At 42.8% G+C, this 24,375-nt stretch overlaps 1 protein-coding gene across 3 annotated transcripts in view; it reads left to right on the top strand.

Moving 5' to 3' along the window:
* npr3 (natriuretic peptide receptor 3) overlaps nt 1-24,375 on the top strand; it is a 92,350-nt gene that overhangs the window by 54,742 nt on the left and 13,233 nt on the right. For 2 of the 3 annotated variants that reach the window (XM_070868406.1, XM_070868408.1), the window contains exons 4-7: nt 12,432-12,567; nt 16,497-16,591; nt 18,435-18,573; nt 18,973-19,057. In XM_070868406.1, coding sequence (XP_070724507.1) covers nt 12,432-12,567; nt 16,497-16,591; nt 18,435-18,573; nt 18,973-19,057 — 455 coding nt within the window. The remainder of the gene's footprint in view (nt 1-12,431; nt 12,568-16,496; nt 16,592-18,434; nt 18,574-18,972; nt 19,058-24,375) is intronic. The other variant, XM_070868407.1, reaches the window with a different exon arrangement.

Below are 24,375 nucleotides of genomic sequence, written 5' to 3' on the forward strand. Positions count from 1 at the left end.
CACCACACCATTCAGCAACCTTGGTCCAGACTCTTAAACTCCCTCAAAAACCCCCGCACTTCTCCACTTCCCTCTTCTCCTTTAATAGCCATCTCAAAAGCTATCTTTTCAATCAGGCTTTCAATCACTACTGACCTCTCCTTCTATGGCTCATGGATTCCCATTATGTTAAATTTTAAATCCTTCTGTGGAAGAATCAGGGTTCATGACAAGGACAAAAGAGACCTAAAAACTTTATTTTATTTAAAAACATGCTCAATCCTTTAATTTCTGACATAGTTCAGATCCCCTAATGGCTTAGTTGGCAAGTGTAGTAACCAGTATGTTGCTAAGTCATAAGGTCCAGGAATGTGCCAGATTTGATCCCTAGTCAGTGTTGAATTCGATAATTGGTGACTTTTGGAGGGTTAATATTGCCCTTAGCACACTGGGCAAGGAAAGGAAAAACGGTCAGGTTTCTCACTTCCGATTGCTATCCAGTAACAATGTTGGAAAGAGTATGTGTGTGAGTGTATCAGTTGAAGACAGAATTTTGCTTGGCAGTCCCCATTGTCCGACAGCTTGCTGACACTCATTGTCCAGATTCACATGTGGAAAATGGTACTTGGGCATGATATGAAAGGTGGCTGTTGAACCTGTTGAATTTTACACCAGCATGAGTCAATGAGAAAAAGGGTTTTATTGTACATACATCTGACCTGTGGTAGAAAAGGAGCAGAAAAAGGGACAGGAAATTAAAAAAAGGCTGAAAAACTCTGACATTTTGTGATACATATTTTAAAACAAAGCAATTTCCCATTATTTGGACGATGCAGTTGTGTTCTCCAATTGTTAAATAAATTAAAACCAACTAAAAATAAAACTGACTTACAATAAACAACAGACTAGATGTGATTTCTATTGTCTTCTGTTTGTTTGTACAGTACCGTCTAACCAGGTCCAAAATCAGCAAGGACAGAGTTCATTAAAGCAATGGGTGCTACTGCACAGTTACACAGACTTCCTCTCATAGACAACAAACCGAGAACAGATTGTTTTTGCGTGCTGATACTAAAATGTAATTGGAATATTGGGGCATGAATTGGGTGATACATTTGAAGATGCTAACTTTTTATTGGCAGTAATTGTTTTGCGAGGGAAGAGTACAACTTCTGACATTGTTGCTTTATTAAAGTTGTGCATTGTTTTGTAAAATCTAACTTTTTGACTTTTAAAATAACTCACAGAAATTGTTACTTAAAGTTTAACTGCAGAAAATGGATCTTAATTAGGAAAATGCTAGAATCTATTATTAAGGACGTGGTAACAGGGCACTTAAAACATAATAATAGGATTGGGCAGAGTCAACATGGATTTATGTTTGACAAATTTATTAGAGTTTTTTGAGGTTGTAACTAGTAGAATAGATAAGGAGAAACCAGTGGATGTAGTGTATTTGGATTTTCAGAAGGCATTCAATAAGGTGCCACACAAGAGGTTTTTAAACAAAATTAGGACTCGTAGGATTGGGGTAATATATTAGCATGGATTGAGGATTGTTTAACGGACAGATAACAGAGAGTAGGAATAAGCGGGTAATTTTTGGTTGGCAGGCTATAACTGGTGGGGCGCCGCGAGGATCTGTGCTTGGGCCTCAGGTATTCACAATCTATAGCAATGATTTGGATGAGGGGACCAAATGTAATATATCCAAGTTTGCTGATGATACAAAGCTAGGTGGGAATGTAAGTTGTGAGGAGGATGCAAAGAGGCTTCAAGGGGATACAAACAGGCTAGTAAATGGGCAAGAACATGGCAAATGGAATATAATGGGAGAAATATGAAGTTATCCACTTTGGTAGGAAAAATAGAAAAGCAGAATATTTTGTAAATGATGAGAGATTGGGAAAGGTTGGTGTTCAGAGGGACCTGGGTGTCTTTGTACATGAATCACTGAAAGTTTACATGCAGGTACAGCAAGCAATTAAGAAAGCAAATGGTATATTGGTCTTTATTATAAGAGGATTGGAGTATAAGAGTAAGGACGTCTTATTGCAATTATATAGGGCCCTGGTGAGACCACATCTGGAGTAATGTTTACAGTTTTGGTCTCCTTATCTAAGGAAGGATATACTTGCCATGGAAGGAATGCAACGAAGGTTCACCAGGCTGATTCCTGGGATTGGGGGGATTGACCTAATAGGAGAGATTGAATAGACAAGGCCTATTATTCTCTAGAGTTTAGAAGAATGAGAGGTGATCGCATTGAAACATAGACAATTCTTACAGGGCTTGACAGGGTAGATGTAGGGAGGATGTTTCCTCAGGGGTCACAGTCTCAGAATAAGGGGTCAGCCATTTAGGACTGAGTTGAGGAGAAACTTCTTCACTCAGAGGGTGGTGACTCTTTGGAATTCTCTACCCCAGCGGATGTGGAGGTTTAGTCTTTGAGTATATTCAAGACAGAGATTGATTAGATTTTTGAATATTAAGGGAATCAAGGGATATGGGGACAGTGCAGGAAAGTGGAGTTGAGGTAGAAGATCAGCCATGAACCTATTGAATGGCGTAGCAGGCACGAGGGGCCGAATGGGGTTCTCCTGCTCCTAATTCTTATTAATGCACAACTTTGGTATAAAGAGTTACTCATCAGGAATGGGAAGTGCTGCAATAGGCTACAAAGGACCAGATGCAGCAAGAAAGCAGAAAAAGGATTGGAAATAGAGAGGTGGTTGCTCAGCCTTTGCTCCAACATATTTGTCTTGTGTTCATAGAAATAAAATGCAAGTTCTTATGCAGATTTGAGTCATTTAAATTCCCAAACCAGCACCCATATACATGCTGCATTTTGGTTAAGGTGTTGGGGTTTAACAGCTAGCCTCTAGTCATGTTATATTGATCATTGCCAAATACATGGCATGCTTACCATGCTCCTCTGTCCCTTCCAATATACGAAAAACAATGCCAACATTTGGTCACATTTATCTACAGGTTAATTAATACAAAGAAGCCACATGAAACATCCAGATGCTGAATGAGTATGATGTTTAAAAACAATTGCCATTAATTTCTGCAGGGGCTCTCTGGTGGAAGATGGCGTAAGCTGTTAAAATTGGAAATTGACACCTTTTCTCCAGAGTTTCCTCAGAGCATCCGATGAAGCTATGGCGTGAGATTGGGAGAACCTCGTGAAAATTTTGGGTGGAATGAAATTAGGATTTGTCTATAAAGTGTTAACGTATCCATTTTGCAATATATTTATGAAGATGTATTTCTGACAAGCAAAAACTTATGGTTGAAGCAGGTTTGTATTTGGCTAGACTTTCCAGATGTAATGTTGTATGCGAGTGATGTAACTCTCGATTCGTCCATGGATATCTGCTGGCAAACGTGTGGAGGAGCAGGCACCACTGACCTCTGCTCCTGATGATGCTGGCGTATATGGAGCCAGGGCATATGTTGGGTGGGCACCTGGGCCAGCAACAGTGCATATTGGATGCCCACGATAGGAGAAAGTGCAGGAAAAGCAGTGCTGGAAAGTGGTTTATTGAACACCATCAGCTCAGAAAATAGTTAACTTTTGCCCAATTGGCCCCCTTTATCACCCTCTTTTCATCCCTGTGTCTAGGTTACAGGGTATCAAAGAGACTGTGGTGGTTGATATTCTGAGCTTTCCCTGTTCCTTCTGATGTCATGGGTCATTTCTGGTTCTACCTGCCCCAGGCTCTGTTAGGTGTTGACTGCAGTCTCTCAAAATTTCCATTTCCATTATCTCCTGCATCTGACTCCCATCTAGGATCCACCATTGGTCTTGAAGATCCTTAGGCCCTGAATTTCTTGGCAGTTACTGTTTGCCAACTGGAAAATGACGCATTTATCCCGGCTCTCTTTTCTGTTAATTAGTCAATCCTCTATCCATGCTAATATATTACCCCCAACCCCGTGAACTTTTATCTTGTGCAGTATTGAATGCCTTCTGGAAATCCTAATACACCACATCCACTTGTTCCCCCATTATCCGCCCTGCTCGTTACATCCTCGAAGAACTCCAGCAAATTTGTCAAAATGATTTCCCTTTCATAAAACCATGCTGACTCTGCTTGATTGAATTATGCTTTTCCAAATGCCCTGCTACTGCTTCCTTAATAATGAACTCCAGCATTTTTCCAATGACAGATGTTAGGCTAACTGGTCTATAGGTTCCTGCTTTCTGTCTGCCCCCCCTTTTTTAAATAGGGGCGTTACATTTGTGGTTTTCAAATCCACTGGGACCTCCCCAGAATGCAGGGAGTTTTGGTAGATTACAACCAATGCATTCACTATCTCTGCAGCCACTTTTTTTAAGACCCTAGGATGCAAGCCATCGGGTCCAGGGGACATGTCCGCTATTAGTCCCATTATTTTACCGAGTACTACTTCATTAGTGATAGTTATTGTATTGAGTTCCTTCTTCCCTATAGCCCCTTGATTATCCTCTATTGGGAAGTTTTTAGTGTCTTCTACCATGAACACCAATAGAAAATATTTGTTCAAAGACTGTCATTTCGCTATTCCCCATTATTAATTTCCCAGTCTCATCCTCCAGGGGACCAACATTTACTTTAGCCACTCTTTTCCTTTATATGTTCCTGAAACTCTTACAATCTGTTTTTATATTTTGTGCTAGTTTACTTTCATAATCAATTTTCCCTCTTTTTTTTAGTTCTTTGCTGGCTTTTAAAAGTTTCCAAATCCTCTCACCTCCCACTAGTCTTGGCCACATTGTATGCCCTTGTTTTCAATTTGATACCATCCCTTATTTCCTTAGTTAGCCACGGGTGGTTATCCCTTCTCTTACAGTCTTCCTTCTCATTGGGATATATTTTTGTTGTGAATTATGAAATATTTCCTTAAATGTCTGCCACTGCTCATCAACTATCTCACACTTTGATCTATTTTCCCAGTACACTTTAGCCAACTCTGCCTTCATACCTTTGTAGTTTCCTTTATTTAGACTTCGGGCACTTGTTTGAGATCCAACTTTCTCACTCACCAACTGAATTTGAAGTTAAGGGGTCGGCGCTGGGTGCTGAGGGGTCACTGCGCACGGCGATGATGTCATCGTCAATTGCGCAGCGTCCCAGCGCGCTAAATGCAGGGTGCAGAACGACCATGGCAGCGCCTCCGCAAACTCCCGAGCATGTTCCTGGGTGGTGATAGCGCCCCCCCCTCCCCTGGGCGAAAAGTGTCTTGCCCCCAGTCATGCTAATGGGGCTATAAAAAGGGGCAATTTCACCTCCCCTATCTGTTTTAACTATTTCAAAACAGTATGAAATAACAACAGAAGTTTCTCAGATTTGTTGCTGTGTACATATTTCTGCTAAGTCAGGAATTCATTATTCCCAGTTCACCAAATTTGGAAAGTGGCTTATCCAAAGCAAGTTGGTAAGAAACAAGACATATTAAAATTCCATTCTTATAATGCTCATACAAAAAAACATTTTGCGGAAGCTGGAAATCTGAGATAAAAACAGAAAATACTGGAAATACTCAACAGGTCAGGCAGCATACATGGAGACAGAAACAGATTTAATGTTTCAGGTTGATGACCCTTTGTCAGAACTGGAAAAAATTTATAACAGATGTTTCAGTGTAAAGTCAATGGTTAGCATTCTATAATTTTAGCAACAGCACTATATGTATTTACTGTCACAGTAAGTACTGGTCATTTTTTGCCCAGTTATGAAAAAAAAGAGAAAATAGATTGCAATTTTAATGTACAAATGGGTGGATGTTAGTCGGCATGCTAGTGTGCGATGAACGGCCTAATTAGTTGTCCTTAAAGCTGCTCAGGTAAAGGTAAGCTTTTTTTTAAAGACATTGTGGGGACAGGAGAAGCACCTTCTGGCCTCCTGCCAGCCCATTCTCACCCCTCCCCCTCCCCAGCTCACCCACCAAGGCATCCACTCACCTCCCAACAGGCTCTCCTGACAGACAGCTCAGAAACCGCAGAGCTGCAGCCAGTGCCTGTTTTGCGCCCACTGCTCGCCGATCAAATTCAAATGAGGTCCGACTTTTGCCTGTTTTGGGCCGAAGTTGGGAAGTTAACTTTCAATTACTAGCCAAGTAGCTGAATCAGATATTAATTAGGCCTCAAAGGGAGGAACTAAATATCCACCTGCACCATCTCAAGTCTCCTGTTAGCTGGTAAGAAACAGCATTGGTATCGAAGCCATAGAATAGTCCTTAGCTGAAGAGAATGGGATGTTGAGGGGGAACTAAGAGGAGAAGGGCAGAATTTGCACAAGACTATGTTATGCCATTACACACATTCACATTTTTCTTTTTATTTGATAGACGCATGCGAAAGCAAAACACAATAGTGTAGAAAGCAGTAAAAATTAAAAGTTATGTATTTTCCTCTGTTAAATAATACTGCCGAGGTCTCAGGTTTGAATTTGGCATGAAAATTGCACGAATGTGGAGACAATGTCAAAGGAATGTGCACAATGTTTTTGTGGACATTAGACATAATTGCTAAGACCCAGACTTATTGTATAGTGGCTTCTATGCTGGCCATTCTCCTATGCGATTTGTGATTAGAATTGGCATTACAAGCAGCCAGGGAATTAAAAATATTCAATCAATTTCCAAGAATGAGAGACTTTAACTTCATAAAACAGAATAGATTTTCTCAGGCTATATTATTATAAAAATATTGGAAGACAGCCTGACTTCACCAATTTTAAAAAAAAAACCTACCTCAAACCCATTAAAACAATTCTTGGATTCTTTGTTGCTCTGTATTTTCAGACTAAGCTCTGTGGTATCTTTTCAACATGTTGCTTATTCTCTCTAGTGTTTGCCTGGTGGTTTAGGGGTAGATATCATTCAAGTACCACTGCTACTGACATGTGCCCTATTGTCAACTGATTTATTTTTCATTTAACTCATTTATTTTAGCAATAGATGGCTGAATTCACTTTCATCAAAGCTAAAAAGTACCTTGCTTCCTCCTTAGCTTCCCTTCTGTAAGATCTTTTGTCTCCATATATGCTCTATCTGAGAGCATGGGCCAGTTCAGTTTAGTTTAGTTCACAAGCTTTTCCATGAAAACTGGCAATGGAATTCCATAATTAAATGAAAGAAGGAACCCTTCTAGCAGGTCAAGACTGTTTTTCTCTACTCCCCTTGAGATATACATCACAAGATCAGAAGATAATTATGGAGGGGAATGGCCATTCATACCATTTTATTTCAGCAATCCGGTGAGATCATAAATTCCTCCCCCCCCTATTGTATTATACAATTGTTTGTTAAATTATTCCAGGGTTTTTGTGTTTTACTAGTACGAACCTTTGCCCCTTGTTCTACTCCCACAGTTTAATTTAAAATAATATTTTGGGTTAACTTATCTATACCCTTAACAGTCACATATACCTCTATAAGGTAATCGCTCAGGCACCTCCTTTCCAGACTGAAAAGCATGAGCCTTGCTGGTCTTTCCTCATAACTCAGACCCCTGACACTAGGGGTCAGCCTTGTGACTCTTCTCCGAAAAGCTTCCAGGGCTGGAATAGGATCATAGGGACAGGACAATGATTGTTGAACGATAGGGGAGTCAAGGGTTATGGGGAGCAGGCATAAAGTGGAGGTTAGGCCAAGATCAGACTAGCCATGATCTTATTGAATGGCAGAACAGGCTCGAGGGGCCAAATGGCCTACTCCTGCTTCTATTTCTTACGTACTCATGTTCTTTGAGCTTCTTTTTCTTACATACTTATGTTCTTATGAGAAGGCCATTCAGCCTCTTGAATCTGTTCTGTCATTCATTTAGATTATGGCTGATCTGTACCTCAACTCCTTTCTTCCATGTCCCTTGATACCCAACAAAAATCTATCGATCTCGTCTTGAAAATTTCAATTAACACAGCGTCCACAGCCTTTTGAGGGAGCAAATTCCAGATTTCCATTACCCTTGATGTGAAACATTCCTTCCTGATTTCACTCCTAAATAGCCGAGCTCCTATTTTAAGATTCTGTTTCTTGTTCTGGACTCCTCACCAGAGGAAATTGTTTCTCTATATCTAATCCCTTTATCAGTTTAAAGACCTAAAATTAGACTTTAACTTTGTAAGCTCAAGGGAATACAAGCCAAATATACAAGCTAGCCTCATAATTTAACCCTTTAAGGTGTGATTCTGGTGAATCTGTGCTGTACCCCTTCCAAGGCCAGTATATATTTCCTGAGATCGAGTGCCCAAAACTGAATGCAGTGCTCCAGATGGGGTCTGATCAAGGCTCTGTGCAACTGAAGCATCATTCCTCACCTTTGTATTCATCACCCCTTGACATAAAGACAAACATTCCATTCGCCTTTTTGATTACCTTTTGTACCTTTTCTCCCTTGTTTCTTGGTGACCCAAGCTGAACGCAGTATTGAAGGTGCAGTCTGATCAGAGCACTACAAAGACTGATCACTACATCCTCTGACTTGTGTTCTATTGTTTTCACTAGGTAATTCAGCATCCCATTGACTGTTCGGGCATGTTTAGCATTGAGCCCACTAGTCTCTTTCAGCTGCATCCCCAGCTATTTCAACACCATTCAAGGAGTACACGTTGCCTATTTTTCTTCCTATCTGTAGCACTTCTGTGTTAAATTTCATTTGCCTGCTCTCATATTTTGTCTTAACTCATTCTGTGATTCATAGCTGCCTCATCCGATTACACTATGTGAATTAGAAATGAATCAAATACTCCCTTTGAGATCTGAATAAACAGGGGGAGCGAGATTGCCCGGTGCTCAGTTTGGGGCGCACAATTTGAATTAAACGAAAATTTAGTGCCCAGCAAGATGGGCAGCTAAATGTCCCAGAATTGGGGACTTTGAATCAAAAAAAGCTGAGGGGCGGTATCAGAGGCATAATTACCCGCGGAAAGTCCTTATCATCCCGTTAGCACCTCCTGGAGGCACTAACGAACCTTTCGGAAAGTGGCAATTTCGGTCCCAAGGGTGTATAAAAGAGCTTTGATGCTTGAAAGAAAATTTTCAAAGCATGGAGTCCTCTGATGGTCATATTTTATAAAATCCTGTGTACAATAATTGTTTAAAAGACTGAGAAAGACAAAGTTATGGATCTCATTCAAGCAACCTAATACATTAAAAGATAGTTTATATTTTAGGAATAGATGATAGGATAATGTGTATCATTATAATGACATATATTAAACTTTACAAACTGATCCTAATCATAGATCATAGCTGTTTATAAAATGCACTATTATGAGGCATCAGGCAGGAAATTATCAGTGCTGTTCTTATAGAAATTCTTGACATTCTCATATCTAATGTCACTTTGTTTTAATTTAATACAGTCATTAATCCATTTAAAGGGGAAGATCAAAATTTCTATTCTACAGTTAAAATTCAGAAACTATTTTAATTTGAGGCGACAATCATTCAGGTGGGGTCGAGGTCGGTGGCAAACCTTCCTGATGTTGGCAGCGTGAGGCCCAGGAGATTTTGGGGTAATTTTAACTTTCCTGGTGAGAAAGTGATCAGATCGCCCGTTTCTTTTACACGACGCGCAATATTGATTTCCATTAACTTCAATTTAGTGTTAAATGGGCGACCAATCTGATCATGTCACTTTCCCACTTTAACTCCCGGGTCTCATCTGTATAATCCAGTCAGTCTGCCACCCGAAAGCAGCTGCCAGGTGGGAGCAAAATGTCTGGGGGCAGGAGGCCATCGTTGGGGATTGAAGGAACAGTCTCCAGGACTCAGGTACATCGCAGGGAGAGCGTTTGGTAGTGCCTTGCGATCAGGGTAAGGAGGGAAACCTGCGGCACGGGAGGCCTAAGCTTTCCTTGTGGGGTCCAGAGAATTCCTGCTCCTCCTGGCCCTAAAAGGAAAGTCCAAAAAAGTCAAAAGATGTCTCTTTGGGCCTCTTCTGGCCCCGACTCTGCTTCTTGCTGGCATGACCTGCTGGTTAAAACAACAGTCGAGCCCTGATGACATCACTGGAGCTTGATCTACATATTTAAAAAAGGACACCGACAGTTTCCAGCGGGTGTCTGTCTCACCTGCTTGAAGAGTAGATTAAAATCAGAACCTGCGGGATCTCGGTGAGGGACAATGGAAGGTGAGTCCACCTGCCTGGTTTCTGCCAAGGGTGCAGGGTTAAGTTTGGCTCTTAGACTCATATATCCAATTTTCATGATCCTAATATATAATTCAAGCTGTTAAAAGGGATAAAAAGTCAGAGTGGTTACAATGTTCTAATTTGTTGAGGCAACTTAACTCTATTTATAAAAAGAGGGTCACACAGTTTAACCTTTGGCACTGGAGACCAAGGTCGATTCTAACATTTGGGCAGCGGACCGACAGAGTGAGCAGCAGCCTGCCCTGTGTCACAACAAAGAGGCCGGAGCCTTTTTGAAGCCTGGTCCTCATTTAAATCAATCCCATGAGCTGTGGGCGCCAAATGGGCATCCCTTGATGCAATGTGCTGGATCCAGGCCTACGCAATAGTGGGTAGGTTGGAGATTGCTGTGCCGGCAACTAGGTAAGTCCAGAGGAGAGTGGAGTCGTGATTGCAGGGATGGGCAATGGCCCAGCTTACATTTGTGGGACCTGAAGGTACTCTCCTGCTCCTCCTGAAGCCACAAAAATAATTAAAACTTGCCTGTTGAGGGTCACTTCAGCTTTATTGCCGATGAAACTAGTCGGAGCCTGCATGGCACGCAGTTCTTCCTTAAAATGTCAATCGCTGTCTTATGTAAGTCATTAAAGACCATGGAAAATAAAATCGGATTGCATTTAAGATGGGCGGGCAATCTGATCGCGTCAGTTTCCCATTGGATGGGTTAGGTAAAATGCCCTTCGAGGTTACCCAGCTGAGAATCATTCCTGGAGCCTCTATATCTCCTACCATGTGATAGGAGAATCTTCTTGCAAGTTTTACCTGTGATTATTCACCTTGATCATGCGATGAAATCATTTTGAATTGTCATCATAATGCAAATTATGCATTATTCATGAGGGGTGGGACAATTGGACTGAATATTCTGTCCTAGCCATATTATTTTGATTATTTTTATATCCCTTTAATAGTTACAATTGGAACGTCAATTCTGCAGCAATCTATTTATATTTACGTAAGAACATAAGAAATAGAAGCAGGGGTAGGCAATTTGGCCCCTCGAGCCTGCTCCGCCATTCAATCAGATCATGGCTGATCTGATCTTGGCCTCAACTCCACTTCCCTGCCTGCTCCTGATAACTTTTCGGCTATCTGTCAGGATGTGTCTATTTAGGGGAATTCCTTACAGGGAGTAGACTTTGTGATCATAAAGGGACAGATCAGGCTAACAGGTCCAGCTTAGCTGCAGGCAGCTTTTCTCAAGGAAACTCCTTTACTCCCATTAGAAAATGATTATCAAGATGTAAACACTCCCCTATGTATTAAATTATAATAATACATATTTGGGGGGAGAAATTGGCCCTCATCATACCTGATATCTGCGCAAAAAATAGGAGTTGGGGGGACAATTTCATGGTGCAACCTCCTGTAAATTACACCCCTCCCCTGTCCACTGGGAAGTGCGCCGATTGCCAAATTGGGGTTCCCATTTTGAATGTGATAATCATGGCCTAACACCTGTTTTAGGACCCTTTTCCAAAATTCGACAAAAACTGGGTCACACATGCTCCCCTCCCTTTTTCCGGGTCGACAGCGGCCGCAATCAGCGGTCCTTTAAGCGACCTCAGGTCTCCGCCAAAGATCAGGTATGCTCCTTCTGACTCCACAGTAATACAGCCAGTCGCTGCCAGCCCATGCTCACCCCACGCCCCTTCGCCCTCACCACTCCCCTCCCCTACACAAGGGCCTAGCTGCAGACTGGTTTGGTGTTCACGATGGACAATTTTGTGAAAGCCCAGAATGGCAAGCTGAATCATGACGCTTGATTGGCAACCATAGTTCACTAGAATTATGTAGATGAGGTCCGTCCCTAATTCCACCAAGCCTCGGGCCTCCATCTTTGGACATGTGTTGCAGGCACACCACCCATTTCACACTGGAAACTGACATGGGGCAGGGGGGGGCAAAGGAAATGAAAATTGATTCCATTATATTCATAAAAGGATTCTAGTATTAGAAACTGCTGACTGGCATCTAACTTCACTATGGCATGTGAATTCACATCAAATTCTTGGCTATTAAACACTGCAAGAAAAATTCAAATTCAAAAACTGGCAAATGTAACAAGTGTAACTTTTGAAGTATAATATTTTGTTCAAACATATTCCTGGACAACAGTAACATAACAAATACACCTTTAAAACGGTTCAGAAGATAGGATGGAGCTCTGAATTTTTATTTATAAATGATTGTTTTATTCTGTCTTGTAAAGCCTACATTTATTTTCCACTATTCTATTTGCTCAAACTGGTTATGTCTTCTGCAGGTAAACATGTTTGTTGAGGGGTTCCATGATGCCATTGTTCTTTATGCAAAAGCACTTCAAGAAGTTCTGAAGCGAGGATACAGCAAAACCAATGGATCAAAAATTCTACAGAAGATGTGGAATACAACCTTTGAAGGTAATGAAATAAATATACAATGATTAGGACTTACTTCCACCTCAACATACCACGTGACATGATTCCAAAGCCAACTCATTCTCTTTATAAAAACAAAAGATCTCCGAATACAAGCATTAGTAAAAACCACTTCATAATCTGACAAAGAGTGAGCTATGTAAATTAATGCAAATGTACTAAGAGTGAACTCTGATAGAAATTAGAGAATTAAAACAGGTTGAATACAGTTCAGTAATAATGGGGGGAATTTTCTCATGAAAAAACGGTTGGGTTGGAGGTGGGGTAGAGCATGGGGAAGTTAAAGTTTGAAAAATCTAAAACCCGACTCCAACCCGCCCACTTTCACCTTTTACCCAAGCGGGACTGGGGGGCAAGCAGTCAACCCGCTGCCAGGAAGTGGGTTGTTACTTTAAATATGATAATGAGGCCTCAAGCTCTGCTTTAACCTACTTTGCAGGTTTAACTGCAGGCGGCCGGAGATCCTGGGGCTCTAGATTCCCGGTAGTTACAGCGAGGTGAGTGCAGCCTCGGAGAGCAATCCTTGTGAGTCGGGAGGAGCAGGAGTGCTTCCTCCCAGCCCCCTAAGCTCACCCACCAACAGCCCGCACCCCCCCGGGATCAACCTCAAACCCCGGGATTGAGGATTGGATCCCACCCTCCGCCCACCGCCGGGTTTGGTCTCACACTCTGGGGTTGGGGATCGGATCCACCCCATCCCCTGGGATCAATCTCACCTTACCCCGAGATTGGGGATCGGATACCCCGTCCCCAGAGGATCAATCTCACCCTGTCCCAGTGTTGGGGATCGGATCCCCCCATCCCCCAGGATCGATCTCACCTTATCCCGGTGTTGGGGATCGGATCCCCCGTCCTCCCAGGATCGATCTCACCTTATCCCAATGTTGGGGGTCTGATCCCCCATCCCTCCAGGATCGATCTCACCTTACCCCGGGGTTGGGGATCGGATCTCCCCATCCCCCCGGGATCGATCTTACCTTACCCCAGTGTTGGGGATTGGATCCCTCCGTTCCCCCAGGATAGATTTCACCTTACCCCGGGGTTGGGGGTCGGATCCCCCGTCCCCCGGGATCGATCTCACCTTACCCCAATGTTGGGGATCTGATTCCCCATCCCCCGGGATCGATCTCACCTTACCCCAATGTTGGGGGTCAGATCCCCCATCCCCCGGGATCGATCTCACCTTACCCCAATGTTGGGGGTCAGATCTCCCATCCCCCGGGATAGATTTCACCTTACCCCAATGTTGGGGGTCTGATCCCCCATCCCCCAGGATCGATCTCTCCTTACCCCAGTGTTGGGGATCGGACCCATCCCCCGGGGATTGAACCCCCCCCCACCCCCCTCCTCTCCAGGATCCTGCACCTACCTGGTCCTGCGGCATCCTGGTCAATGTTCCCTGCCTGACTGGAAGCCAACCTGTCACTCAGGTTGACCTGCGGGCATACGGGGAAACCCAGAACTCCGAGTTTCCCGCGATCGACTGCCACCCACCCCCCCGCCCCCTACCCCCCCACTCCGCCTCCGCTCCAAGCAGGTGGGAAATGACAACAGCCCAATGAGTTTCAGTCTAAATTCTTAATCCAAATTAAATCAGGCCAATTCAAATCTGTTGAGATTTTCATTTCCCATTATGCATTTTTGGTGCTCATTCAGCCTTTCCCAGGCATGTGTATCAAAAGATATGGAAACAGATAACAACTGAAAATGCTTAAAATACCAATTGCACTAATAATATATCTCAAACCACAGTACTGAGCTCATAGCCCCACAATATGATGAAAGTAAAAAAATTGTGCACAACTGAAGATTTAAGAAAATGTTCAGCCTATCAGAATACAAGATGGTAACTAATAATGATGCATTCACTTCAATTGACTATGTTAATTGCATCAATCGTTAATTGAGAAATGACGGGGTGATGCCCAATTTACATTAGCTGCCAAAGTTAAGATTACCTCCTTATTGTCAAGTTTCATTCTGTTCCAGGTCTTTAGACCTTTCAGTAGTCATTGGGTGCGACAGAAGAGCTGAATAACTCAAAGTTTTAGTGATTGATTTGTGTTTTTTTTGTGTAACACTCCTTGGCAACCTGGGGAATGATTTCCTTTGTGTGTCTCATCTTTAGAAACAGGTTAGAAATTCACTGCATGCAGCACACAGGAAATCATCCCATTGGTTTTTCACTTGTCATTATTTAACCGTGTTTTGAGAAATGATACACCATAAAACATTAGTACAATCATTTATACTGTAATAAACTCAAGATACCAACAAACATAACCATATAAGTCAACAATGACAAGGAAGAATTTTGGGACTTAAGCATATCTGTGCACAAATGATAGACTTTGCAAGAAAACTGTTGGGGCATAAAAGTGGGTAAGAGATTATATTTGAATTAATTTGACACATGATTTTAAATTTAATTGATGTAAGATCAAAGCAGCACAATCACTGAGTCAGAATTATTGCTTATATATTTATGTTCTTTCTTTCCTAAAATGGGAACATTTAAGCAGGTCAATAAGGCTGGTTCATGTTTAACAAAGCAACCTACTCCTGTTCCTATTTCTTATGTTCTTAGACACCTTATCAGATGAAATATCAGCAAAAAATTCTAAACTGTAGTACAGATTCATCAGAATGATATTGGGGCTTAGAGGGATAAATTATGAGGACAGGTTACATAAACTTGGCTTGTAGTCCCTTGAGTATATCAGATCTGATCAAGGTGCTTAAAATATTAAAAGGATTCAAAAAGGCAAAAACAGCAAAACTTTTTCCTGTGGTAGGGAACCAAGAACAAGGGGACATGATTTTAAAATTAGATCCATTCAGGCCATTCAGGAGCAAAATCAGGAAGCATTTTTTCACAAAAAGGGTAGTAGAATTCTGGAGCTCTTTCCCCCAAAAGGCTGCGGATGCTGGGATAATTGGAGCTTTCAAGAGTGAGATAGATTTTTGTTAGGTAAGGGTATGAAGCGACATGGAGCGAAGGCAAGTAAATGGAGTTGAGATGCTGATCAGCCATGATCTAATTGAAGTTCTTAAGGGGTGAATGGCATACACCCAATATTCCCTTTAAGCTGCACGGGCAAGCAGCGCTCTAGGGTCCCGTGCAGCCCGTGAGCAAGCTTTTAAATTGAAAAAAACACGCATGCGCGGAATTTTGAATGGGCAGCCCAACAAAAAAACTTCAGGGAACATTGCCAATGCCTGTTCCTAATGTTCCTATGTGGCTGTCTGTGGACCAGATCCTTCTCACAGTGAAGGCTGGTGAAGTTCTATGGAGCTAATGTGATATTGATATGCCATGACAGTGGATTATTGTGATTTAGGCATACCTCAGCATAAGTGATACCGTCCAAGTGATCTGGCTACCTGGGAGTAAGCAGATTGTTGAGTTGTCCTTTCCAGTTTTTGGTGAACTCTTCAACAATTGAACTTTGGAAGGGACACAGTTCATGGCCTGTTTTTGAGAAACACATCACAGTGCACCGGAGGGAGTGTGGTGGAATTTTTTCTGTCTGTTCAAACATATTTCAGAGAAATCTCTGTTTGAATTGGCTTCTATTCAGAATCCCAATACCTAAAAAAAAAACAATGGCAAAATAGTTTTAATACCTCTAATGTTAATTATTGTTAAAAATAGTTATTCATTCTAATAGCTGGAATTATCTAGATTTCCATTCGTTAAATTAGAAATAAATGCGGTATCCGGAAAGAACACAGACATTAGAAAAAGAATGACAATTTCTTCACGAATGCCAATAAAAATGATGGAAGACGAAAGGGATTTCCTGTTGTATATTTCTTCATAAATCTGTTGAATCATCTCTTGTTTCATTTGGAATTGAAGAATCTTTTTAGTGAATTGACTTAATCATTTGGTGCATTCCATTTATCAGGCATAGCAGGCCAGGTATCAATTGATGCCAATGGGGACAGATATGGAGATTTCTCTGTGATAGCAATGACGGATCCTGGAACAGGCAGGCAAGAGGTAACTAAAGTAGTTACTTTTCTGTACCATTTGTGTGATGCGTATCAAAAATGATGATAAATATTTGCATATGAATGGATTAGCTGTAAAAGAAAATTGCTGTATATCGTCTCCACTACTGATGCCATACAAATCTAAATTCTTGCTCATTGGAATATTCAGTTGATTGTTTAAATTTGCATAATATTTTACTTAAATAATTGCAAGGAAATATTGTTGAAAATAAATATTGTTGGAAATGTTATTTACTGCTCTCCTATTTTTGAAGCTTACCAACAGTATTTTGGGTATAAGATTTATGTGTTAATTTGGATGATGGGTTAATAACATGCATTTAACTCAGACAATGGGTATTTGTATATTTTCTTTAAATGTTGTCATCAGAAATAGGGGGGCAAAATTGCCCTTTTTTATAGCCCCATTAGTGCCTCCGGAGGGCGCTAATGGGGCACAACGAGGTTATTGCCCAGAGGAAGGGGGTCGATAGCGCCTCCAATGAAATTGCCCTGGAGGTTTGTGCAGGGTTTGTCCACGCTGACCCCTTTGTGCCCCGCAGGGCAAATTGCCCCACGGGCAGTGAGAATGGCGCTGGCTGATGTCACCACCAGCATCGCGGGTGGCAAAACTGGAGGATATCTGCCGCCGGGGTGCCCCTTAAAGGGAAGGCCATTTGCGCCGTGGGCCACCATATTTTTCTGTCGGCTCTTTTCTTGGTCCGACAATGACGGCCCTCATCTCGACTGGGCCATCATCCTGCAGTCCCGCACTCTGTTATGGGTGCCAGGCTGTTGGCCCGGTTGATGGCGTCTCTGGTAGCCCAGTGGCAGCCGCTAAAGGGACTGCAGAGCGCGCAGCGGCCCTCCTTTAATTGCAGGGAAGGGGCGTTCTGCCGCATCAGTGCTACATGGAACTTCTGCGTAGCTCTAACGTTGCCAGCGGTGCACTGGGCTCCGGAGTCTACCGCCCCGGGAGCGGAACTCCACGAATGCAGAGCACCTCCAATACCTTCCGTTGAGGGGCGGAAGGGTCGATTTCCACTTCAGGGATGGAACTTCTGGACTGGCCGATAAATGTCCCTGCACCGGAAGGTTACTGCCTCCAAACAAGGCATAGGGCAATTTCACTCCCAGGATTTCTATGGTGGCCAGAGAGTTTGTAGATTGTGTTATTGTACATAAGATTAATGCATTGCAAAAGCCATTATGTGGCCCACTCTTTTCACCTGTTGGGTAACAAGGTCAAGTCACATAGTTCCAAAATCACAGAGTACTTTGCAATAATACTCATTGCTTGCTATTGGATGGATTTAATTTTCCATTTCCTGGTACATATTATAGTAAATATGATATAATCATAGTTGCCAACTGTTGACTTTTTGGGCAAACACCTAGCATTGAAGCATCACATATGTAGTAGATATGTTTCTATGTTTCTAAGCGATTACTATCTTTTATTTACCTTGGGTTGCTAGTCCATTGCCAAAGCCACTACACTACATATGTCGCTTTGTATCTCTGATGATGTGCCAAATGGTCTACATTTGTGTAAATTTCTATGATTCTACCTGCAGATACTAATTCAAACATTTATCTTTCAGAAACCAATCAAAAACACTTACCTCATTTTTGTGGTTGTTTGTTGGACTGAAAAATTGCTTAATTGTTTTTAAACTAAATTCCAAACAATGAAGTTGAGTAAGCAGAGAGAATAAATAAATAAAATATATTATAAGAGACCATAGATGTGGTGAAGAGCGCCATGCAAATGTAGCCTATAGCACAGTGGGGTGAAAGGAATTTTAATTACACAAATCCTTAACGTTTCTGAGTTTCTGTGTTTATAGGTAATTGCTGACTACTATGGCCTGAATGGAACCTTTGAACTTCGGCCAAATGTGAGACTTCCCTGGGCAAATGGAATACCACCTCCAGATGAACCTAGCTGTGGTTTTTCTAAGGACCATGCTACCACCTGTAAATCATGTAATTTTTCATTAAACATTAAACATTTTCTCCCATTTCAGAATGATTTGGGGAATGTATTTTGAAATGCATTCTTTCTCAAACCAGAATCGTAATCTAACATGCCGCATCACTGGTAATATACAACCTCAGACAAACTGGAATCATTCTGCAGTGATATTTTTAACTTGCATTGAGTTCAGGCGATGTGCTCATTGCAGAGCAGCATTTTGAATTCAGATTGGAGTACAACAAAATTTGAAATGGATCAACAAAAATCAGTAATCATGAAAAAAATTTTACTTATTTATATATTAACAAAAATTAGTTATTAGAGAAATGCATTTTCTGAATAGCAGCATTGTTTTATCTGAATAAATACTTGATGTGAACAGTAACCACTTGTCTTGTTCTGCGTAGGTGGGCTTGGAGAGTCTGCAGTCACAGGCATTGTAGTCGGTTCATTGTTGGGATGTGCATTGCTGCTGGCATTTTACTTGTTCAGGTAGGACGTGCCATTTGGGAATGGAGCCTGGAGGAGGGAACTAAAACAAAACATTTCATTTTCTTTTTATTAACAAATGTATTCAAAGAATTATTCTTTTATTTAAAGAGGACGTACAGTTTAAGGAAAGAGCACTTTTTGCTCAAAGTGCTGCTCTCATTTGTACTTTGAAGAAAATATGTTGGTGAAAATGTGCCTTGGCATTTTGTTAAACGTCACATTTCCCACGATAATGAATACAGGGTTGCCAACTAGTTGTATTTCCCTGGGCCCAGGTGGCTCTGCATGGGCCTCAAGGCTGGTTTGAATGAATGAATAAAGCTGCTCCAGAATACTAAGAGGTCCTCCCCGACAGTGATGTCATCAAGCAGGTGACATGCCAGGTCTCTGCTGAGGTAAGAACTGTGACGTTTTAAAAATAAATATCAAGGCATATTTTAAGAAGTAATACATATATATAAAAATATATATCAAGTTGATGATAAAGGTGTATTTTAAACATATAGCACTCCTTGAACTTTAGTTTAGTTGTCACAACTTATTTCATAAGTTTTCTTTTTAAGCTAAAATAGCAGAAAGAATAAACAGAAATATCCTTCCAAAATCCTTCCTCCTGACCTTCCAAAGAATCAGTTTTTCAAATAGACTGACTTGGAATTAGCGTTATCATTTCATCTCCCCAGTGGATACCACACTCCAGTGTTAATGGTGGAGGGTAAACTGCAATGGAACGCAGTGTTACTGACTGAGGTCAAAGTGTGACAGCCTGAGGCAGGGTTCTGTAATTTGAGGGCAGAGTGCAGCACAAGGGCAGCACAAAAGACGCGGGTTTCCCATTGCCATTTATCAGCACCACTTCATAAGCTTTCTCTGCCTTTCTTCTTCCTTTATTAACGTAGGCGTCATATAATCGACTATGTCTATAGGAAGTAGGGGCCCATGTCTCCAAACCAGGTCAGTACATGTGTTACTGTAGGTAGATGTTACTAGTCACAGCAATCCTTCATTAAATATGGTCTCCAACTCTGTCTGCCTAATCTGTCTGGGTGCAGCTAATAAACGGACACAATTAGAATACACATCCAAAAAGTTATCAAAGGCTTTTCTAGACTGAACTATTCAGACTTTCACGTCACAATACTTCATGCTGATGATATTGTAGTGTACATCCCAACAACCTGAATAGTACTGGAAAGGCAAGGAGGGGGAGCTGCAGGGGAAGAGATAGTTATCACTGTGGCATGAATACTTTCTCAGTAAAAAATTCCAAAATAAAGGAGGTTGAATTCATTATATTTTCAAACAGGGGTCAGTAACAAAATTACTGTCTTCTATATATGAGTGGCCTGGAGGACATGATGAGATAGAACATGAAGCCACAAGTTCATTGACTACAGAGATGTTGTAAGGATGTGCTTTGATCTCCAGATGTGCTTAAAAGTTAGAGATTAAAGGTGTAATTATAGATTTACCACTCCCATGTGGGAGGCAGCCTTGCCCTCTGAGAGTACAAAGTCAGAAAATTACCTCTTAGAAGTATATTTTCCTTTATTCATAGAAGAAGGCCCATTTAGATTTTTCAAAGTATTAAAGGAGCAGGAACCCTTAAAGGAACTCATTCAATGCAAAGTTTTTGGGTGAATTAAATTATTGAAGTGCATGAAAGATGGAGTATAGTGCAGTATTTTTACATTTTCTGACCAACCAGATGGACTGCAGTGGACTGTTCTGGTCCTGTACTTCACTATCATTGAATCATAGAATGATACAGCACCGAAGGAGGCCATTCGGCCCAGCGTGCTGTTTGGTAGAGCTGTCCAATTAATCCCACTCTCCTGCTCCTTCCCCATAGCCCTATACATTTTTTCCCTTCAAGTATTTAACCAATTCTCTTTTGAAAGTTATTATTGAATCTGTTTCCACCACCCTTTCAGGCAGTGCATTCCAGATCCCTTAATTATCTTAAACACCACAAAAAAATCACCTCTTAATCTTCTACACTCAAGGGAATACAAGTCTAGTCTATCCAACCTGTCCTCATATTGAACACTTTTAGCCCTTGTATCATTCTGGAGAATCTGTGCTGCACGCGCTCCAATGCCAATATATCTGTCCTGAGGTGCGGTGTACAGAACTGAATGCAGTGCTCCAGATGCGGTCAAACCAAAGATATATACAACTGTAACATAAGTTCTACCCCTTTGTATTCCAGCTCCCTTGAGATAAAAGCTGATATTCTATTGGGCTTTTAAATTATTTTTTGTACTTGTCCACTTGACTTTAGTCATTTCTATACATGGACCTATAAATCTCTCTGCTCCTCCACACTTCCTAGCTTCTCACCACTTAGAAAATACTCTGACCTTTCTTTCTTAGGACCAACGTGGATGATCTCACATCTCCGCACCTTACATAAGAACATAGGAAATAGAAACAGGAGTAGGCCATACGGCCCCTTGAGCCTGCTCTGCCATTCAATAAGATCATGGCTGATCTGATCATGGACTCAGCTCCACTTTCCCGCCCACTCCCCATAATCCCTTATCCCCTTATCGTTTAAGAATGTAACTAGTGGGGTGCCGCAGGGATCAGTGCTGGGATCCCAACTATTTACAATCTATATTAACGACTTGGAAGAAGGGACTGAGTGTAACGTAGTCAAGTTTGTTGATGATACAAAGATGGGAGGAAAAGCAATGCGTGAGGAGGACACAAAAAATCTGCAAAAGGACATAGACAGGCTAAGTGAGTGGGCAAAAATTTGGCAGATGGAGTATAATGTTGGAAAGTGTGAGGTCATGCACTTTGGCAGAAAAAAATCAAAGAGCAAGTTATTATTTAAATGGCAAAAGATCGCAAAGTGCCGCAGTACAGCGGGACCTGGGGGTACTTGTGCATGAAACACAAAAGGATAGTATGCAGGTACAGCAAGTGATCAGGAAGGCCAATGGCATCTTGGCCTTTATTGCAAAGGGGATGGAGTATAAAAGAGGGAAGTCTTGCTACAGCTATATAAGATATTGGTGAGGGCACACCTGGAATACTGCGTGCAGTTTTGGTTTCCATATTTACAAAAGGATATATTTGCTTTGGAGGCAGTTCAGAGAAGGTTCATCAGGTTGATTCTGGGGCTGAGGGGGTTGACTTATGAGGAAAGGTTGAGTAGGTTGGGCCTCTACTCATTGGAATTCAGAAGAATGAGAGGTGGTCTTATCGAAATGTATAAGTTTATGAGGGGGCTTGACAAGGCGAATGCAGAGAGGATGTTTCCACTGATAGTGGGGGAGACTAGAACTAGAACAGAGTTGGTGAGAGGGGAGCGACCTGTCAAAAGCCCAGCGGGAGATCCAGCCAGCGGCAGTTGGTGAGAGGGGAGCGACCTGTCAAAAGCCCAGCGGGAGATCGAGCCAGCGGCAGTTGGTGAGAGGGGAGCGACCTGTCAAAAGCCCAGCGGGAGATCGAGCCAGCGGCAGTTGGTGAGAGGGGAGCGACCTGTCAAAAGCCCAGCGGGAGATCGAGCCAGCGGCAGTTGGTGAGAGGGGAGCGACCTGTCAAAAGCCCAGCGGGAGATCCAGCCAGCGGCAGTTGGTGAGAGGGGAGCGACCTGTCAAAAGCCCAGCGGGAGATCGAGCCAGCGGCAGTTGGTGAGAGGGGAGCGACCTGTCAAAAGCCCAGCGGGAGATCGAGCCAGCGGCAGTTGGTGAGAGGGGAGCGACCTGTCAAAAGCCCAGCGGGAGATCGAGCCAGCGGCAGTTGGTGAGAGGGGAGCGACCTGTCAAAAGCCCAGCGGGAGATCGAGCCAGCGGCAGTTGGTGAGAGGGGAGCGACCTGTCAAAAACCCAGCGGGAGATCGAGCCATCGGCAGTTGGTGAGTGTGGAGCGACCTGTCAAAAGCCCAGCGGGAGATCTAGCCAGCGGCAGTTGGTGAGAGGGGAGCGACCTGTCAAAAGCCCAGCGGGAGATCGAGCCAGCGGCAGTTGGTGAGAGGGGAGCGACCTGTCAAAAGCCCAGCGGGAGATCCAGCCAGCGGCAGTTGGTGAGAGGGGAGCGACCTGTCAAAAGCATACCGGTGCAGCTACAGCGGGAGAGAAAGCAAAATAGAAGTAGAAAGTAATCAAAAAGTGACGTAACAGCCAATGGGGTAAGTGATTGGCTGGTGTTGGGTGAGTAGCTTTTCTTTTATTTTTTATATCAGTAAGTGAACTATAACATTGTTATTACCAATTTAAGGGTATCTAAGGTTAAGACATGGCAGGAGAGCTCAGTCATGTGATATGCTCTTCCTGTACCATGTGGGAACTCGGGGACACTTCCGGTGTCCCTGACGACTACGTGTGTGGGAAGTGTATCCGCCTCGAGCTCTTGACGGTCCGCGTTGCAGAATTGGAGCTGAAGGTGGATTCACTCTGGAGCATCCACGATGCTGAGAATGACGTGAGTATCACGTGTAGTGAGTTGGTCTTACCGCAGGAGAAGGGTCCACAGCCAGATAGGGAATGGAAGACCAACAGGAAGAGCAGTGCAAGAAAGATAGTGCAGGAGTCCCCTGTGGTCATCCCCCTGCAAAACAGATACACTGCTTTGAGTACTGTTGGGGAGGATGATTCATCAGGGGAGGGCATCAGCAGCCAAGTTCATGGCACCGTAGGTGGCTCTGCTGCAAAGGAGGGCAGGAAAAAGAGTGGGAGCGCGATAGTGATAGGGGATTCGATGGTGAGGGGAATAGATAGGCGTTTCTGCGGACGCAACCGAGACTCCAGGATGGTATGTTGCCTCCCTGGTGCAAGGGTCAAGGATGTCTCGGAGCGGGTGCAGGACATTCTGAAATGGGAGGGAGAACAGCCAGTTGTCGTGGTGCACATTGGTACCAACGACATAGGTAAAAAAAGGGATGAGGTCCTACGAAAAGAATTTAAGGAACTAGGAGCTAAATTAAAAAGTAGGACCTCAAAAGTAGTAATCTCGGGATTGCTACCAGTGCCACGTGCTAGTCAGAGTAGGAATCGCAGGATAGCGCAGATGAATACATGGCTTGAGCAGTGGTGCAGCAGGGAGGGATTCAAATTCTTGGGGCATTGGAACCGGTTCTGGGGGAGGTGGGACCAGTACAAACCGGACGGTCTGCACCTGGGCAGGTCCGGAACCAATGTCCTAGGGGGAGTGTTTGCTAGTGCTGTTGGGGAGGAGTTAAACTAATATTGCAGGGGGATGGGAACCTATACAGGGAGACAGAGGGAGACAAAAAGGAAGCAAAAGCAAAAGACAGAAAGGAGATGAGGAAAAGTGGAGGGCAGAGAAACCCAAGGCAAAGAACAAAA

This window comes from Pristiophorus japonicus, chromosome 2 (genome assembly GCF_044704955.1).
Source record: "Pristiophorus japonicus isolate sPriJap1 chromosome 2, sPriJap1.hap1, whole genome shotgun sequence".
NCBI classification, from domain to species: domain Eukaryota; kingdom Metazoa; phylum Chordata; class Chondrichthyes; family Pristiophoridae; genus Pristiophorus; species Pristiophorus japonicus.